The following is an 18,523-nucleotide window of genomic DNA, read 5'->3' as shown; positions in this document are numbered from 1 at the left end:
GATCATAGCATTTCAAACACCTCTGCAAAGGGCTGCTCATCCTTTTGTCCCCTCAGTTCTGTAGGAACCTTTTCATTTAATGAAAAGAGGAATCAAAAAAAGCTGTGCAAACAAAAATTTTTTTTTTTCCCAGCAGGAACCAAAGGGAAAAAGTAGAATATCTTGTTTTGGTTTGTTTTTTTTAATTGGTTAAACTACTGTAGTATTTTTGTAATACTCAGGTTTTAAACCTTTTCTGTGAAATTCTGGCTCTTTGTGACTGTTCCTTTGTATTTTCTTCCTTCCTGTAAATTTTTTTCTTTTGCTGCTTTTCTGGTAATTAGAGGAGTGGTTCAATCAAGGTGAGTTGTTGCAATACTTTCTTTTCATCATCACCATAATATGCTTTGTTCAGCTTTCACATGCAAGGCTTAGAGCTGATATGAAGGTCTTGCTCATATCACCTTCTCCACTGCACCCCCAGAGCATCCTCCTGTTCATTCCAGTAGGCATGGAAATCCTCTAATTGAGTGAGCATTTGCAGGTTGGTCTTCCCACACTGAGAATATTAAAAACAAGGTTTTATTCATTCATGGTGTAAGTGTAGTGAGGTAATTGATTTGCAACTGGCCTGGTAACCCTGTGAGAGAGGGAGCACCTACGTGTGCACATTGTCATATCAAAGTACAGCTTTGCTAGCAGTGTGGGTAGCAGTAGGCATGAAAACTCAGCAGCTTGGATGTGTATTCTCAGGGATCCTTGGTATTTTGTCTGCTTGGGCACGAATGCCTGGGCTGCTGCATCTTTATTACTGGCACTCAGGCTAGCTAGATGAAGCTACCTACCCCAGTAAATGTCTCGAGGGATATGCCCTTTAGTTTCTCATCCCAGCACAACAAGTAAAATTGCAGTTGGAATACAGAAGGCTGAGGCTGAAGTTTGCCTCCCTTGATTGTTGGCTGGGAAGTTGTTAGGCTGTGAGTGCTCTGGAGATTTCCACTGTTACTGAGACTGGTTCTGGGGTAAGGGCAGGGTCATTTTCAGTTTGTGACTCTTGCTTCGGATCAGTGGGCTCTGGAGGGCTGAGCCAAAAGAGTAATGTTGGGAAAATAAAACCAAAGCTAATTGTACCACCCAACAAATGCTGCTCAGTAGTGTTGTGAGAGACACTGATTGCAGGTATGGCTGGTGAGCCTGCAGAGGATGGGTGTCTTGGCAAGACAGAGCTCAGCCCTTGCTTTCTGACCCTCTGCTGCAGTCTGGGTCAGTGGGTTTATTAACAAGCACAGTACTGACTGTTCAGGGGGTGTTATGTAAATCTCTCTTCAACTTTTTAACCAGAAAGAAGGCTTTTGGGGATTAATCCGTCAGCAGAAATGGTCCAACTGAATAGCTGTGTTGATTATGTGGTAAAGCAAAATGACATTTGAGGAAAGTCACCAACACTAGTGGTTAATAACACCGGGTCGCACTTCAAAGTGTGTACTGAGTTTCTGACAGATTGAAAATGCCGAAGGTCATGTTTTGGTTATTTCTTACATAAGGGGGGGGGGGGGTAGGCGGAGAGGGGAAAAAAATTAATCCCACTATTTTCAGAGACTGTAAATTGCATCTTGCACAAGCAAGTCTCATGTCAGGCAGTTTTCCCAAACCACAGTGCTGTGCCAGTTCCTACAGCCAAGTCTCATAAAACAGACCTGTCAGGAGGCATGTTTAAAGCTGTCCGTCTCTTGGCAAAGTTTGGAGCTATGCTTCTCATCCAAGAGCATCCTCTTTCCTCTGGCATACCTCAGGATGGAAAATTTGGAGAGCAGGGAAACGCATAGAAGGGCAGAAAAAGGATGTTATATATCTTTTCAACTGCTAATGTGGTCATTCCAGCATCCCTGTGCACTAGAATTACTGACAGGCTTGAGTGGCAGAGGGGGTGTTCAGAGCTATAGAAGCTGGTTTTCTCATGATCTGGGTCAGGCCAGGGAAGGTTTGCAATTGGTAGGCTCTTTAACTTGCTAAATTTGGTCACCTTTTTTAGAAACTCCAAACCAGTATTTGTGGGTCCTGTGAAAATCAAATGGGAAAAATACCAGCTGGGCCACAGACTGAAAACTTTGACTTCTAGATGGATTTCTTTTGGAGTATTCTTGCAGCTTGGTCACATCCTCTCTATAGGAAAGCTGTGGAAAATGTAGGAGCTAAGGGTATTTTTGAATCTGACCCTTGCTGAATTTGATGAAGCAAGTAATTTGTAGAGTTGAAATCCCCTTGGTCAGAGCTGTGTTCTGAATTGCTTCCATTTGTAAACAGCTGGCAGCTTCTGGTTTGAACAGATGCAGTTTTGCCTGCAAGGTGGGTTAGTTTCTCAGAGGGCTGAGAGTCAAATTAGCAAAGGCTTCATAGGAGATGGCCACTCTTTGCAATCTGGCCCAGAAATTGAGAGATGGCGACTGAAGATCACAGAGCACGGGTGGAGTGTGCTGTCTTAATGAAAGATGGCTTAGGAAATCGGCAGCTGCTTCTGCATTACCAGCTCAAAACATGTAGCAGCCAACAATGCTCTCCTGCATTATCTCTTCCAATAAAAAGTTATGCAAAATACATACTGCTTACTAAACATTGTGCTAGAAAGAAGGGAGCTCTTACAGTGCCATCACAGTTCTTCAGGGCTAATGGAAGTACCAAATCCCAACCTTTAAATTAGAGTGAACCTCTGAAATGAATGAGTAGTTGTGTTGAATAAGGTCTGGTTCTCCAGATAAGTGTTCTGAGGTTTAAACTAGATAATGCCAAAGACATGAGACTTGGGGTCATGTGAAAAAGCAGTTTGTCCTACTTGTAGGTAAGATGGAATAACACTCGTCTAAGTCTGTAATCTTTCCTAGACTGACTTACTTCCTTCTGTGCCTTCCCCCCCCCCCCGCCTTTGCCCTGCTCTTTCCTGTCAATGCTCTAAGTGTCAACAAGGGTTTGCAGCCAGTAACTGGGTTCAGCTGCCATTATGAACTGTAACATCCTTTGGTGATGCACAGCATTTTTTATTTCTGGCATTTGGTTTCGCAAACAATGTGTTTCTCATTCTTTCATGGAGCAAAAACTTGATTGAGGGCTGCAAAGTTCAGCTAATTCCTATCTCTTCCTTCAGGAAAGATGGCTTCCAAAGGAGTGTCATGGTACCTGGCTGCATGACTTTTTGGCAGCTTAGATGGTCTTTTTCATACTTTAATGAAGTAAATTGCTTCAGATGAACAGAACTTCTGGATGCATGTTTTGTTTTGCACAGTAGTAAAGTTGACTGGTGTTCTGTGCTGGCATTTCAAACTGAAAGTGTGTGATATTTACAAAGAAGGGGAGGGGCTGGAATACTACCTTAAGGTGCTCCCCTCCCTTGATGTTATTTCTAAATGTTCATGCTGGTATTTAAAGGCTCCGTTGTCTCTGTAGTAGTGTGTGTGTTTATCCTTTTGTCAAGAAGAGAGGCAAAGTGGCCATTGAATTCACTGCACAGAAGCTGTACCAGCTCCCAGCTATAACAGGGCTGTGATTGACCTTTCGCATGTCATGCCCTATTCCCAGAAAAGAATCAGACTAATTTCCCCATTACCTTTTCAAGGACCATTTTCCTGTTTGCTTTTAATCATCCTGACTGGTGGAGCTTTCAGCCCTTCTGTAAACCTCCATTAACAGCCTGGTAGAGTCCCTGTGCAGAAGCCACCTCTGGCTGCTTCAGTTGGGGTGTTTTGAATCCATCCCATCATACCTGCCGTCCCTCCCTCTTGAGGGAGAGGGACTGAATAACTTGATTTGCCTCCCCAAAAAAATAATTTGGGAAAGCAAAACTCTGCATTACTGTCCTCAGAGTCAATACTGATTCTTGTACTTCCTTCCAAATCTCCCTCTGCTGTCAGTACTTTTCTGGTGGCAAGGTTGCCTGCTTATCCCACAGCATCCATGCTGCTTACCCAAGGCTGTGTGTCTCCCTGGGGAGAGAAGAAGGGATAAAAATTAACCTTGTCTTCCCCAGCTGTTTATGTAACTTTGAATTCTCGCCTAACTAAAACTGAAGTCCCAGTTTCGTTCTGCTTTCTGTGAAGGATTATGTGAATTAAAACTGATGTAATGTTTTGAAACTGCTTCTCAGTAAATGTGTGGAATTATTTCCACTGGTTTCTAATAAATAGTCAAAATGGCTCTTTATTGATTGAAGGGCAATCTAAGGTTAAGTTGTTGGCTGCTGGCTGTACAATATATTAAATCTAGGCCTTCCTGTCTGATAATGACAACAAGAATAAAGGCTGCAAAGGAAACCTGTTGTTTTTTCCTCTGCTTTAGCTAAGCTTCAGATCAAAATTTCTTGATGAAAATAACAAGTAAATACTGGACTTCTGAGGAAGGCGAATAGCTTTGCCAAGAAGGCAAATGGCACAATTTTCAAAGATTTTAAGCACTCTTAGGACCCACTGAAATGCTCGTGCTGAGCGTGTTTGCAGATCAACCTGCAAGTAGCATGGATGTTTTCCCAAAGTTGCTCCTGCTAAAACCACAGCGATGCAGCTGGATTGCAAGTCGGATATGTACAAATATGAGTAATAGTCTGTGATTTATATTCTGAGTCTATATCTGCTCTCATCTTGGAGATGCACATGACAGTATCTTACCTGTCAGTATGCTGACAGCCTTTTCCATCTGTTGTCTTATTTTTTTGCACAGGAAAGAAGAATGGAGATTTGGACAGGAATTTTGATACACTTGATTTGCCTAAGCGGTCTGAAGCAGCAAAAGGTAATGCTAATGTTTGTGCTTTTGGAAATAACAAGTAGTATGGGAGCAGGAGGCTTTTAAAGAGGCTTGAGACATGAGCATATCAGGCTGATCTCTTTCTTTTGTATTCAGTTAATTGAAATAATGGATGTGTCAGTGCTTGTTGTTATCTAGTATTCAGTATTCAAAGGCTGGATATAACCAGCTTTTATATAAAGCTGCTGAATGGGTGGAATCTTGTAGAAGCCCATCTGATTTGGTGTTAGGTGATTGTAACTCCATAGAGGGGTGAGTGCATGTTTTTTTCCTTTACAACTCCATTTGCAAATTGCCTGCGCTACATGTGAATGTGAGTTCTGAAATGCATTAGGTGAGTGTACTTACCACTAAGGTTTTTCCTTCACTGGCATCTCTGTAGTTCTTCAGTGCTACAATGAATTGGAGAGTGACAGCAGGGAATGAGTTCAAATCTTTTGTCTTTACTGATAGTCTTCTCCTGAGGACAGTATTTTCCCCTTCTGCAGTGAGCAGTACTTACAGTTTGCCAAAACCAGGTTGACAGAAAAATTTTTCTGCATTGCGCTATTGTATTTCAGCTCTGGCAGAGGTGAAATCTTTCACAAACAAGCTACATTTGCTTCCTGTACGCATGGTACTCTTTTATTAATTGGAGATCAGGAAATGATTTAGGATCTTATCAGACTTCTTACAGCACTGGACGGTGTTTTGAGACTTGCACAGGTTTTCATTTGAGTGTGTGCAGTATCATCGCAAAGATTCAGCCATTGTCATGGCAACTGCTGTGGTGCCACCCTGTCAACTCAGCCCTGCAGGAAATGCTCTCCCACAGCACCTTCACCTTAGTGATTTGTGAATATCCACAACTACCTGAGTATTCCTCAGAAAGAAAATCTTAAACTCTCCCTGTGTTATTTGCACAGTTTCAGAGAGTATATGAGACAGTGTGACTCAGTGGAGAGATCCTTGGGCTTGGGATATCGGAAGTACGCTATTTAGCTACCTGTATCGAATCAGCTGATTTGTGCTTCAGTTTCCATACTGTTAACTGAGGGTGGCAGCAGCAGAGGCCCTATCTAGCATCCTTAGAGACGTATTGGTAGTCATTGATGGCATAATGATTATGTGTGTGAAGTGCTGCATGCACTTAAATTCATGGGCAGTGAAGCTCTGGTATGCAAACTAATCCTAATACATGGATGGATCTAATCTATTTACACGCACCTTTTTACAGTGGTACAGTTTCTAGGCTAATGCCTAAACACTAATGTTAATGCACCTCTTAGAAGGTGCAATGCCACCCTGCTTGGAGAGCTGCAGGAAACTTCTCGGTTCAAGGCTGGGCGTTGATTACATTACAGAGCAAGGAGACATCCTAAGGATGGAGAAGAGGAATGCAAAATACAGCAGGGGCTTCAGCACTTTCATTCCTTTCTAAATGTGACTGGAATATAGGTGCCCCTAAAAGGAAAAGATGAAAATCTAAGATTTCTATAAAGAGCTGGATGTTGTGCAACTTTAAGACAAAAATCTTTCAGGTGGCTTTGTCAATGGTGGAAGTTTTGTGGCATATCTGATGGGAGATGTATCTGCCTCTCTGAGCTTACACAGCTCTGTCATACTCAGTTGCTAGAAATCGCACACTCTCAAAGAGTTTTTGTTTGATAATTTCAAGATACCTCTATTTAATCTAAGATGAATAGACTCTCATGCTAGGTAGATTAGGTCAGGAGATTATTCCCACAGCATTTTGAAAGAGACCTTTGACATGGGAAAAAGGCTTGAGAAACTACTTGCTTGTGTGCTAAGGCAAAAAGTAAATTCAGTGATGCATATTTTGTTTCCTGCTAAGCATCTTGTTTACACGAGAGCTCCTGGATATTGAAGGTTCTAACAAGGTTGCTGGGACTTTGAGTTGTCTGTAAGATGAAGAAAATAAAATTGCAGTTTTAAAACCCTTAAAAGCTCTGGTCAGATCTGTGCCATAGAGTATAATTGGCTCTGATGAGATCAGCTCTCTGCTGAAGCAGAACCTTGTTACCAAGATTGAAAAATCATACAAGTTTTAATGATCAAAAGTACTCAGTTTGAGTGACACAATGAAGTGCTATTTCAAAAATCAACAATTATAGATTAATCTCTTTCATGTATTATTAAAGCCATATTAAAGTGAGTTTTCAGCTGGAATCTCTGTGGGCAAATGAAACTGCAGTAATAGGATTTGTTCATGCAATGCAGCAAATGAACACTGTGGTAGTTAACAAATACTGGGATGCAGTGTTGTTAAGGTTCCTGTAATCTTGCAGTTGACATCCATGGTGTTTATCTGACGGATCTAAAGATGATGTTTCAAGAACTTGACATATACTCTTAAGTATGATCACTGAGCTTAATTGATAGCATGCTTATGGTTGCTTGAGAAAAGGCAGACTGGAAGCAGTGAAGTAGTTTCAGACCTGTTCTCTATCATCTCTGGAAACTGCACTTGGTCTCCAAATGACTTCAGTTGCAGGAATCTCTGCCTGTCCTGTAGCTGGACATCATAAACCCAGAAACTTTTGTAGTTTCCAGTTGGGATGTTGAGGCTGGTTAGTGTCTGTGTGGGAGACAGCTCAGGAACAAGTTCATATCCTGAACAGTTCAAATGAGCTCATGAGTTACTACCTTGTTTAAGTGCTATTTGTTGGGATTTTTTTCCTGAAGTGTGTTTGTCCTGGAGAGAAATTAATGGATGAAGGTAATTCTTGGGGTTTTTTTTCAGTGATAAACTAGTCTTCTTTTCTTCTGGTTGCATTTGGTTTTTTAATGGAAATCAGATTTTGCTGCAGCACAGAATTTGAGCAGCCCTGAAACCATTTCTAAGCCTTTAATAATTTTATGTGCTAGGCATTCTGGCAGGGGAAAGCTTCCAGTTCAGGGTTGTTATCTGTGGTAAACTGGATAATGTCGGATGGGGGAACTTGCAGTGCTTTCAGGAGCTGTCTCATCTTGATATAAATAAATATATATGCTCTGGCAGTGTCCAGAGTAGTGCTGTCCTCCTGAGGAGAGATTGTGGAAGAGACGCTTCGTGTTTCTTCCTTTGTTGGAAGGAGCATATTTTTTCTGGTAGTCAAAGAGGGAGAAGATAAATTTTGGAGGGAAGTGATAAGAGCTTGCACAGAGCCATATGAGAGGGAACAGCACTGACAAGAAGTTATGAATGCTGTCCTCAGGACCTTGCTAAATTTAGTACTTTCAAAAATTGCTGCTTCTGTGGAGGGGGGGAAAGTCGTCTTGCTGAAATCCCTTCCCCAATATAAAGTAGGTCACTGATGGTGGTGTTAGCTGTCTCCTCTGCAGCATGTCCTCTTCTGCGCTACCACAGTGCGAATGCTGATTTCTCCTGTGTACATATTAAATTTATAGGATAGTGCAGTCCCTTTGCTTGGCTCACAGAATCCTTATTTCTGAGCAGGAATAGTGACAGGAGGCTCACACATTGGGGGGAGATCAGGATTAATCATATCTGTGCAGTGGAAAGCATGTCTCAGATGGCAGGCTGTGAGATAAGGTTTTCTGAAAAGAATCGGGATTGATATGTGTCAGCCCTCTGAAGATGTTATAAAGATTGTAACATTTAATCTTCCTGATGTGAAGGTGTTGGATTGTCTGCCCCTGTTCATCAGTGCTGGAACATGGGAGGAGAAGTCCAGAAGAGCAAACCAGCTTTTTACATGGAATCGGTGGATTATTCCTAATTAAATCCAGACTTCTGTGCTGTTTGGTTTAAGCAAATGCTCTGGCTTCTTGTTTATGCACACATCTAATGGCATAAAAGTAGATGTTCTGAGGTGTTGAAGTTCAGCTATGGTTTCAGTCTAACTCATTAGGGAGTTGAAAGTGTTCAGCCATAAGGAGACATGTGCAGGTGCATTTCAGCCTGATCAATAGGCTAACTCATTCTTTCCTTTAAATCAGTTTTTATTTATCTTTTCCATTTTGATCATTTGAACTTACTTCCATCCTAATGGGAACATAAGCTTAGGAGTCGAGCAGAAATACTGAACAAGTGCTAAAGCTGCTTATAGTTGAACAAGTCTATTTTGTTGTAGCAGGGACCTCACAGAAAAGGTGAATTCATTTGAAAGCTCAGCTTTGTGTGTATACTTACCCTGGTCAGCAGCCAATGTAGGTAGGGAATGAGATTTTGGGGGAACTTGTCAGCAGGTGAATTTCTTCTGTCACTTTCCATATAGCCTGATGCTGGTGATAGATTTTTCTATCTCAGAAGGTGAGTGTCTAAATTCACTTATAAATCTTTGTATTACTGCTCCAGGAAATTAGACTTCCTGGCACTGTCAGGGTAATGACTTTAACTTAGTAGATTACAAAAATGCCAGCAATTTGTCTTCACTAACATGTAGTGGGGGGAGAGAGGAACTTCACTGAAGCTTTCCTCTGACTTCAGGTTTGTAATTAAGATTAGCTGCTGTTCTCATTTCACTGCTTTTTTAATTTGCTTTCTTTAAATCTTTACAAGTTGACTCAAGCACTCACCTGCCCTTTCCAGCTCCCTTCAATCATTAATTTTGATTGTCGTATTGTGAATAAGTGAGTAGAACTGATTGATTAATGGCACCATCCACACCCCTCCTGTGTCTGCTAGTGGAAATTGAGGTACTGGGAAGGTCTCCTCTGTGAGAGCAAGTAACATGTTCTTGTGTTAATATATTTTAAGTATTTCATGCACGTTGTTCAGAATTGCCATCAGAATTTTTAAGTATCTCCTATTTCTGTTGCTTTACCAAGCAGAGGATTAATTTTGGCCCAGTGTGTCTTTCATATTTTACAAAGCAGTGAAAGATTTCTTATCTGTCTTCCAGTGCTTTGAGTCAGAGAAAATTTATTGCCTTGAATAGGAAAATTCCCATATGGAACCTGCCCTTGCCAAACTTTCTTCATTCCAGTACCCGTACATTCTCATTCTTTTTCCCAACACCTGCAAGGAATTCAGAGCAGGCACCTGTGATTTTTCTTTCTTTGCATACTCACTGTTCCCATAGCAGACTGCTAATTGTTCTGGAGTACTCCACTTTTATTGTCATAATCTTCTGCAGTTCTTATGTTGAGCCACTTGTTTGTTCAAAGCTGGGTTGAAACATGACAGTTGCTTCCCCTGGCCTGCTGAGCTGTGCTCCGCAGGTGGAAGCTCTTTATTTGTGGTCTTTACGGATCTGTTAAACTTAATATTGCAGAACATAAATTTTAAGTTTAGGGATGAAACTGAAGGGTTTGAAAAATCTTACGGGGAGATGCTTCTGGAATGTGAATTGGAGGTCTGGGAGTACTATTATGTCTTTTGTCTTTTTTCTGCCCTAACATATCTTCTTCCAATTAAAAGAATGAAATAGCTTCTTGTTTTCTTAACATGACAACTCAAGCAATTCAAACTGGTATCAAGTGTATTATTATAGAACAATGATTATTTTTGTTTCAAGTAGATTGGCCTAAGCCTGTAAGAGTTGTAGTCTGTACTGACATACTGTGACACCTTTTGTGTTCTAATGGTGTGTGCATGAAGCAGATATGGAGAGCGTTGCTCATTTAGCATGGATTTTAAAAGGAGTGCAAAATCCTGTCATCAACAGTTAACTTGATAAAAGTTCCTTAAAACAGAAAATCATTCAGGTAGGAGTGTTGTTCTTTTTACATAGGTTGTTTTTTAGAGAGTCTCTGTAAACTCTGGATGAGGGGAGCAGTGATGGGTGATGGTGACTCATCTGCAGAGATCAGGTGTTTTGCTTTGACTTCTGACCCAATCCTACATAGGTGTTTCGCTTTGACTTCTGACCCTATTCGCAGTACATACTCCAGGGTACCTATAAGGAAACTTGTTGTAGGATTGTACCTGATAAAAAAATGTTTTGCAGTTCTTGCTTGAGAAGTTTTATGTTGACCAGCAAGGCAGGAGAAGGAACGAGTGGAAGAGCCATCTTGCTTTTCAGAGATGGCTTTGGATACTAAATAAACACTGCTTATTTGTCATGATGCTTCCTGTCACTAGCGAGTCTCAGTTCTTGCTGCCTGTTGCCAGGATCAGTTGGGTCTTTATGGTACATTTGTGTCAGACCCATGCAGAGCTGCTGGACTTCATTGCTGAAACAGTCCTAGTAGTTAGTGATTCACAGTCTTGTCTTGTGATAAGCTCACCGTGCTGCACAGATGTTGCATAAAATAAATCATTAGCACAACTCTTGAGGGTTGTTCCTTCCTTGTTGTATTAGTGCAGGTGGTAAGCCTTGAACAGCTTGGCCTTTGAAGGATGTTGTCCATGGAATGACCTCTGTTTCCTTCTACATAACTCATAGCATAAGGTTTAAAAAAAATACCAAACAAAATAATCCGTGCCTTTGGTGAGCAGGTATTGAACTGGCTTTGAACTAGCTCAGCAGTTAATGCAGCAGATTTTCACCAGATAGTGTGTTTTACCATGGCAAGTACCCATGGTGAGAGACTGTCATGCATGTCGTTAAACACCAGCAACTAGACAAACTTTCAGGCTTTTATCTTGGTGCATGTTGCTGCAACAGGACTTTGGCAAATGTGTAAAAAGCACAGTTACAGTTTTGTATTGTGTTATAATGCTAGAATCTGGATTTAATAAAACAAAGTGCTCTGTTGAGTCAGCAAGCCTTTGTGGTGGGAACTAAGTTATATCACTGAGTATCCAAGGTTCTCTTATTGCCTGCTTGTTTTGTTATGTTACTGTTAATTTCTAGGCCAAACAGGGTTTTCAAGTGCTACATGCTTTGAGCTCTCTCTTGACGCACAGGTGACTTCACTGCTGTTTGTAGTTCAGCAGTTACCTAGGTATGGCAAGGTTTGTCAACCACTAGAATCATTTGTTATCCGCTGGTCTATGCAGGCATTGTCTCAGATCAGCATTGTGTTGAGGTGAAAGATGAAGGTCTGCCTTCTCTGTAGTTTACTGTCATTGGTGGGCTTGATCACTTGCATTCATGTAGACATTTAATATTGTATATTTATGGTAAGTTTTGCAGGAATATTCAGATATCAATAAGCACCACAGCTCAACCTTGCTTTTCTCAAGTGTGTATGACCCTTCTGAATTCTGGCACTAATTCTTTTCACTTACTAATATGATTCTGTCTCACAACACTCTTTCTTTGGAGACTGTGAGGAAACATATATTGTTCTGGGAGAAATACTAATGATATGACTGAACCCTACACAGTAACTGTACAGTAGTGCTGCTGGGACTCTTGCAGCTCTGCTCTTTGTGGTTTAATCATTCCACCAAATCATGTGAGAGGAATTTGAGACCGTTACAGGACCAGCTCTCACTCTGGTGTTATCTGTCAGCTCAGGAATGTGAAGAGTAATTTTGGCTTTGCTTTCTGGTAATTGCTACCATGTTTGTCAAAATGTTGTTCTCTTGCTTCTGAGAATGCCTCAATGTTGCAGCTCTGATCTGTGTTTTCCAGTCTCTTGCTTTGTTCATAGGTATTTCCAAGAAAAAATTGTATTTACAGGTGGGACAGGTTAGACTCCTGGTAAGGTGAAATGGCATTTGTGGAACAGAAAATCTCTTGCAGCTGTGGCAAGGGGAAGCACAATGTTTGTGTGGTCCAACTATCCTATAAATTGCCCAGTTAAGAGATGTACTTTTGTGTCAGGAAGATTTGAGTTAGGAACTTGAAGCGTGCTGCTGTGTGGATGACATACACAGCCAGTGTAAACTGGGGAAGAAATTTTTTAACTGTGATAATTAAATGTCACTAATGCCTTCTCCACCTCCAATATGGACACTTCATAATGTGAACGGCTTTTTCAGTTTTAGGTTATGTAGCTTTGATGCTTAAGCTTGAGGGAGCAGTGGGAAACAGCTGCTGGGATAGGGAGGGCAGGAGGAATTATTGCAGTGATATGAAGATCTCTTTCAGCTCTACATTTATACAGAGTTGAGAACATGAAGCTTTTCATGAAGTCATAAGGTGGTTGTTCTTGTCCATCATTTCTTGGCTCTCTTGTAACTTGTTTGCCTGTAGAGCTCCTCTTTTTCCTTTTGTCTTCTACCTCTTAAACAGCTAGAGGTCACATGCAAGGTGAGTTAGGAAGGCTGCTTTCTTTCTGAATTGTTTTAAACCCTTCCTTCTGAATGAGAAAAATCTGACTCACCTCTAAGGTGAATCAACAGCCACAACTATTGCTCCTCTTTATTCTTTTCTTGCATTCTTTCATATTCAATGTTCCTCATTGGAGAGGAAAAGTTGGCAGAAGACAAGACTCTCCCCCTCCACCTTTACGTGTTTTTTTCACCTGTGATTCTCATGGGACTAGACAATAACTCCAGTAGTCAGCTTCTAGCTCCTTCTTGCCTGAGGCTGATAACCAAGAATATAGATCTATTATAATAACTAGCAGCATCTTCAAAAGGCAGGAGTCCCAGGTGGTAAATTCCCTTTCCAACTTGATGTGAATTTGTGGCCAAGTTATGAATGCACAGAAAATGAGACTTATGCATGTGGTTATAACATCTTAAACTAGAACAGCCTATATGTACTTGCACAATAAAGTAGCCTATGAAAAACTAAACAGCAGGAACTCCACTCAAGCACATGGTAATTACAGCAGCTACTGAGAAGATGGAGTGATCTGGAGCTTCAGCAAAAGACAGAGCTGAAAGTAAGAAAGTCTCATTTTTGCATTCCAGCATTGCTGCTGTCTTGCTGAGTGGCCTTAGGCAATTGCATTCAGATCCGGGGCTATAGTGAACTCGTTTGCGAAGTGCCTGCTACTGCCTCTGCCTTCACTAAAATAATTACTGATAGTTTCACTGCTGCTGTGATAACCAGTGCAAATGGAGTGTGCATGATCCATTTGTAAAAACAGAATTCTGCCAAAGTATTGCGTTTCACAACTATTGTTAACACCACAGTGACAGAAAAATCAAATAAAGCCAGAATTTCTGTTAAAGGGGTGAATGGTAGTGCCTTGCTCCAGTGGGATGTTATGTGAATGGACTGAGGAGTTCATATTAGAGTATTTCAAAAATATCTAATACTATGAATTGCTTTGTATTCTTACTATGCACATTACACTTAGTGTGCATTTTAATGGAGAAGTTCAACTGTATTATTTATGATGCTTGTATAGATAGGCACATACAGAAACCAACACATAACTCAAGACCTTGGCAAGTTTTACAGCCCAGCTACAACATTTGCTTTAGTTATAGCAACATGTGCTCTCTGACAATGCAGGATCTTAACCCTTCAACCAGTGACTGGATTTTCATGTCCATTATACTTGGGTAACATTTCTGATAAAATAGTTAATGTTGGAAAGTGATCGATGTCATATCTTTTCCTTTCACAGCCTTCCCTGTACTGTTTGCCCCAGCCAAGAATGGTTAATACTAGTTTTCTCCCCGCTTTGGTTTGTGTATGTTTTTGCCTGTCTCATTTAGCATTTCTGTTCTACAAGCAATTCTAATTGTTACTCTAGAATAGAATGCCTGTTATTACAGAGCGTAGCTCATTCTATGGATGCTGCTCAAGGACTGTTTATAAAATGACAATGTGCCACGAAAGTCTGCCAGGAATAAAAGCAGGAGTTCGTGGGGATGTGTTTATCCTGCATAACTGCCTCGGTCTTGGGACTTAGTCACTGCAGTGAAAAACTCCATCCATCACTGTTGCATTATGTCAGATTTTCTGCCATGCCATACTCCGTTTCAGTTAAGAGATAACAATGAAAGCCCAGAGACTTCCCCCATTCCTCTTGCCCTCTTTTTAGCATAAGCGTAAAAAATGAGATGATAATTTGAAGAGGGGTACGGGTGGGAAAGTTCTCCTGGTTGCCTCGCCATTGTTACTGTGAAGTGCAGGGAAGAGGAGCACAGCTTCTGTTGGAATTTAGAGATTAAATTTCCTGTCAAAATCAATTACAAAAACCTTGTTGCACAAAGTTATGGTTGTCTCTAGTGTCCATCAAAAGTATGGCAGCAAAGTTCTGCTGACGAAGCCACTTGACAAGTTAAGAGAACAGCAGAAAGTTTCAGAACAGCTGAGGCAGAAAAATAGTGTAATGTCGATTTAAATCCCTTGCCAGATTTCCCAAAATAGTGTGTGCATAAGTAAAGGCAGTAGTTACAGCTCCAGGTGAGTCTTAAAAAGGCTGTGCCTTGAGGAATCATAGCAATGTGGATAAATTTCTCAGAGGCTTGCATGACTCAGGTGCTGTCAGATCTCAACCCTAGACAGGCATCTCTCAAATCTCACTTAAAGTGTCTGTCAGGGGTGCTCCAGCTGTCCCGTCTGGTATTCTTTTGCCCACAAAAATGCAGACTGATGCCCTGTAATTAAGCATTGGAACAGGTTTCTCAGGGAGATTTTGAAGGGTTCTCTAGCATTGAAGGGTTTTAAGACCTGACTGGACACTGGCATAAATAATTTCGTCTAAATCCATCACTGAGCTTGCATTGAGCAGGAAGCTGGCCCAGGTGACTGTGATTGTTCTGTGTGACTCTTGTTAATTGATTACAAAGTCAGCCAAAAAAGTCTGTCTGCAAAAAACAACAACATGGGTTTTTTTTAGAATTCATTTTTTTCCAAAACAACTTAATCCGTGACAGCTAGCCAGGTGAATCAGGTGGGAAGAAGAATGAAAGCGCCCATTTGCCAGTGGAACCTGGGAAAGGAGCAGATATGCAAAATACATCTTAATAGGTGGAGCTCAGTTTGATTTTATAATGCATACTTTCTCTGGTGCCAGCACTGTAAACCATGGACTTCCCAACCCTATGTGTTGAGAGTCTCTGAGGGTCTGCTTACAATGGCTAATGATGGGGGAGAGAAGGGGGAATAAAAATGAAATAGTTGTGCAATTCTGAACTAATTGCTAATTGAGGTACTAGAGACCAGGCAAAGAGGCCTTCCTTATAATGCAGCCAGTACAGGGGAGGTACGTGCAGTAAGGAGGCCAGCATTTTTTCCACTTTTGCTTGAACAGTATTTATTATAGTTAATGGGGAGCTTTAATCATGGAGTTAATCTGAAAATTAAAATAAACTGGACTGTCAAATAACCTGTGCATTCTAAATTGCCGAAGTCACTGATGCTCATTAGTCAGACTGAAGCTGCAGTCATGTTTTGCAGAAAGGCAAATAAAAAGAATCACAAAATTAAGACCTCTGTTTTCTCAGCATTAATTTCTAGTGTGGTTACCTGCACAGCTGCTGCAGTCCTATTATCTGACTCATTACTTTGTAAACCACTTTGAGAGATGTTGAATGCGAAAGCTGCTATATAAAGTCTTATTTATTTCGATAACCCTGAGTGCTCTGCACAGGCTTAAAAGCTCCCCCCTTCTCTAACATGACAGGGGAATCATATGACTTAATGTGCCATATACCTCTAACCGTGGATTGAAGAAAAGTGACCTTGAACTGAGAGGCAGGCATTTTACATTACAAAGCAGACACTTAAATTTACCTGTCAACCGGAGGCGAGGGAATCTTACATCTGCATGGTTTAGAAAGCAGTGTCAGTCCAACTGTTCATTGCTCTGAACCCACTGAGGGTTTGATTGCTGACCCAGGCATTTTCAGGTGATCAGTGTGAATGTTGATCAGTGTGTGGTAGAAAGAAGAACACTTTTATTTCATCCTCTCAGACCTTAGTTTCAGCCCTGAATTTTCTGTGTCTTGGTCATAGGCAAATCTGGAATTCTGTAATAGCATGACACATCCTTTGTCTCTTTAGGAACAGGCCATCATTCAGGCTTCTCTGGAAGGAGGGTATGTGAAGAGCAATCCTTCCACCTCATGTCCAATTTGGTCATATTTTCCATGCTTTGGGGTCTCCTTACTTTACTGAGTATATTGTTGCTTTTGTAGGAGACAGAGTGACTTCGCATTCTCTTTCATCAGTAGCCTCAGTAAAGCGTAAGTACCAAACACACTGTGGCAGTCTACTGAAACAGGCTGAGTTTAGATAGGCAAGATAGAAACAGTGTGGGAGGGGAAAGGGGGACACAGACCGCTGAAGTGAGAGTGCAGTTACACAGCATTTCAGTGGCAGATTCGGGAACAGGGAGGAGGTTTTCTGATTTCTAAAGCAATGTTTTTCTTGCTGGCTCATGTTAACAAGCCAGCTAGCAAGACCATTCCATTTGGAAATGTCGTATCTTCTTGTCCCTCACATGCAAAACCAGGAACAATAGTTAATCTAATGAGTTCTGTTTTGAGTCCTCTAAAATCATAAGCAGCAGATCTGTAATCATGATTATTGCATCTTGCTCTGCTGAGAGCTTAAAAACGATGAGCAAGAAAGGCATCTCCTAAGACTCATTCAAAATATGAGCAGCCAAAAATAAGATCTAGGGAAAGGATTTGCCTTAACGGGAGCATCCCCAATGACCTTTAAACACTTAGAAAATTGAAAGTCTGCATTCCTTGCATATGCAGGTTTCCCACTTCCCTTTTTGGGATGTTTTGTGCATTGAGTCATAAAATGTGCTAGTGATCACTGAAGAGCACAAAGGCAACTCATGGATGAGTAAGAGGAGAGATGAGAAACGTTGAGGAAGACTGAGCTGTTAGTTGCATTACAGCATGCTTGGGATTTCTCAAGGAATGAGAAAGTGTGTGTTAGGAGCATGAGACCTAATCCCATTTATTCAATTACATGAGCACTGCTTCCAGGAGAGTATTTGTTGACGCGGGAGTCACGAACACCACAGAGATGATCAATGTGATCAAGTGATTGTCGAATTTATTACAAATCCTTAACCCCTTATATACTATTTCTTACATGCAGTTACAGTGATTTGGCATATTATGATTGGATATATGTCCTGTAGACCCTTAGTGACTAACATATAATTGGTTAAACACAGGTGTGAGAACTCGACCTCGAAAGCTTGCCAACAGTCCACAGTTCTCATTAACTCAGTGAATTCCAGCTTCTTATCTTGCTTACTTAAGCTTCTTCGGGCCTCTCATGGCCTTGCTGTATCTTTCAGGATTATTCAGCATTCATGTACCAATTATGCATTCTCCCGTGAGAGCACTGTCTCCACATCTCCCCCTTTTTGTTTTATATACGTTTTGGGTGACTCTACTTGAGCAGGGTATTTGGGCTAGATCATATCTCCAACATGTGACAACTACAGGCTGCTGGGCCTGCCCCTTTTTTCTGCTGTATGGATCTCTGGTAACAGGGGAGGCCATCCCTCACATCAAGGTCTGGCATGGCATGTGTCCCCACTGCTCCACGCCTGCTGGGTTGCAGCCAACAACGGAGCTAAAGGTTCTTCTTGGTGGCAAACACAGAGGCCAACCTAGTCTTGCACTTGATTGTGGTAGCAGGCCTTTTGTTAGCCTCAGTCCTTGCACCTTGTTGTCAATGCAGAGTTTCACCTGCTTCATCCAGTAACAAGTTGCTACTACAGCAAGGCACACACAAACTTACATTAGCAGAGTAACTATTACAGGGTGCAGCAGCATGTTGAAGATGCTGGTGGCAGCGAGGGACTAGCCAAAGAAATTTCTTACCAGTGGAATTCTCCCACCCTCTTAATTTGTTTCATTACTTGCTTTATAACATTACCATTGTATTAAAATCTTTCCAGCTTTTGCCTTAGCATTTTCTAGCAGCTACTGCAAATTTCCATACTCTAACATCTCTTTTACAAGTGACAAATCTATACAATACAAGGTGTAGTTTCTTATTAGCAACTAGCTAGTAAATACAGGTGGTTTCAT

The 18,523-nt window shown here is 41.2% G+C and overlaps 1 protein-coding gene across 7 annotated transcripts in view; it reads left to right on the top strand.

The window, feature by feature from the left end:
• The window catches only part of ARVCF (ARVCF delta catenin family member), a 282,629-nt gene that overhangs the window by 227,521 nt on the left and 36,585 nt on the right, over window positions 1-18,523 (top strand). For 5 of the 7 annotated variants that reach the window (XM_061465619.1, XM_061465621.1, XM_061465625.1 and 2 more), the window contains 2 exons: window positions 324-341; window positions 4,684-4,755. In XM_061465619.1, the coding sequence (XP_061321603.1) occupies window positions 324-341; window positions 4,684-4,755 (90 nt within the window). The remainder of the gene's footprint in view (window positions 1-323; window positions 342-4,683; window positions 4,756-18,523) is intronic. The other 2 variants (XM_061465622.1, XM_061465620.1) reach the window with 1 other exon arrangement.

Source organism: Pezoporus flaviventris, unplaced genomic scaffold (genome assembly GCF_033815535.1).
Source record: "Pezoporus flaviventris isolate CSIRO_AGI_PZ_B2104156 unplaced genomic scaffold, CSIRO_AGI_Pfla_v1 ptg000041l, whole genome shotgun sequence".
In the NCBI taxonomy this organism is placed as follows: Eukaryota; Metazoa; Chordata; class Aves; order Psittaciformes; family Psittacidae; genus Pezoporus; species Pezoporus flaviventris.
Note: the sequence above shows the minus strand (reverse complement) of the source record. Positions and strands in the feature narration are given on the sequence as shown.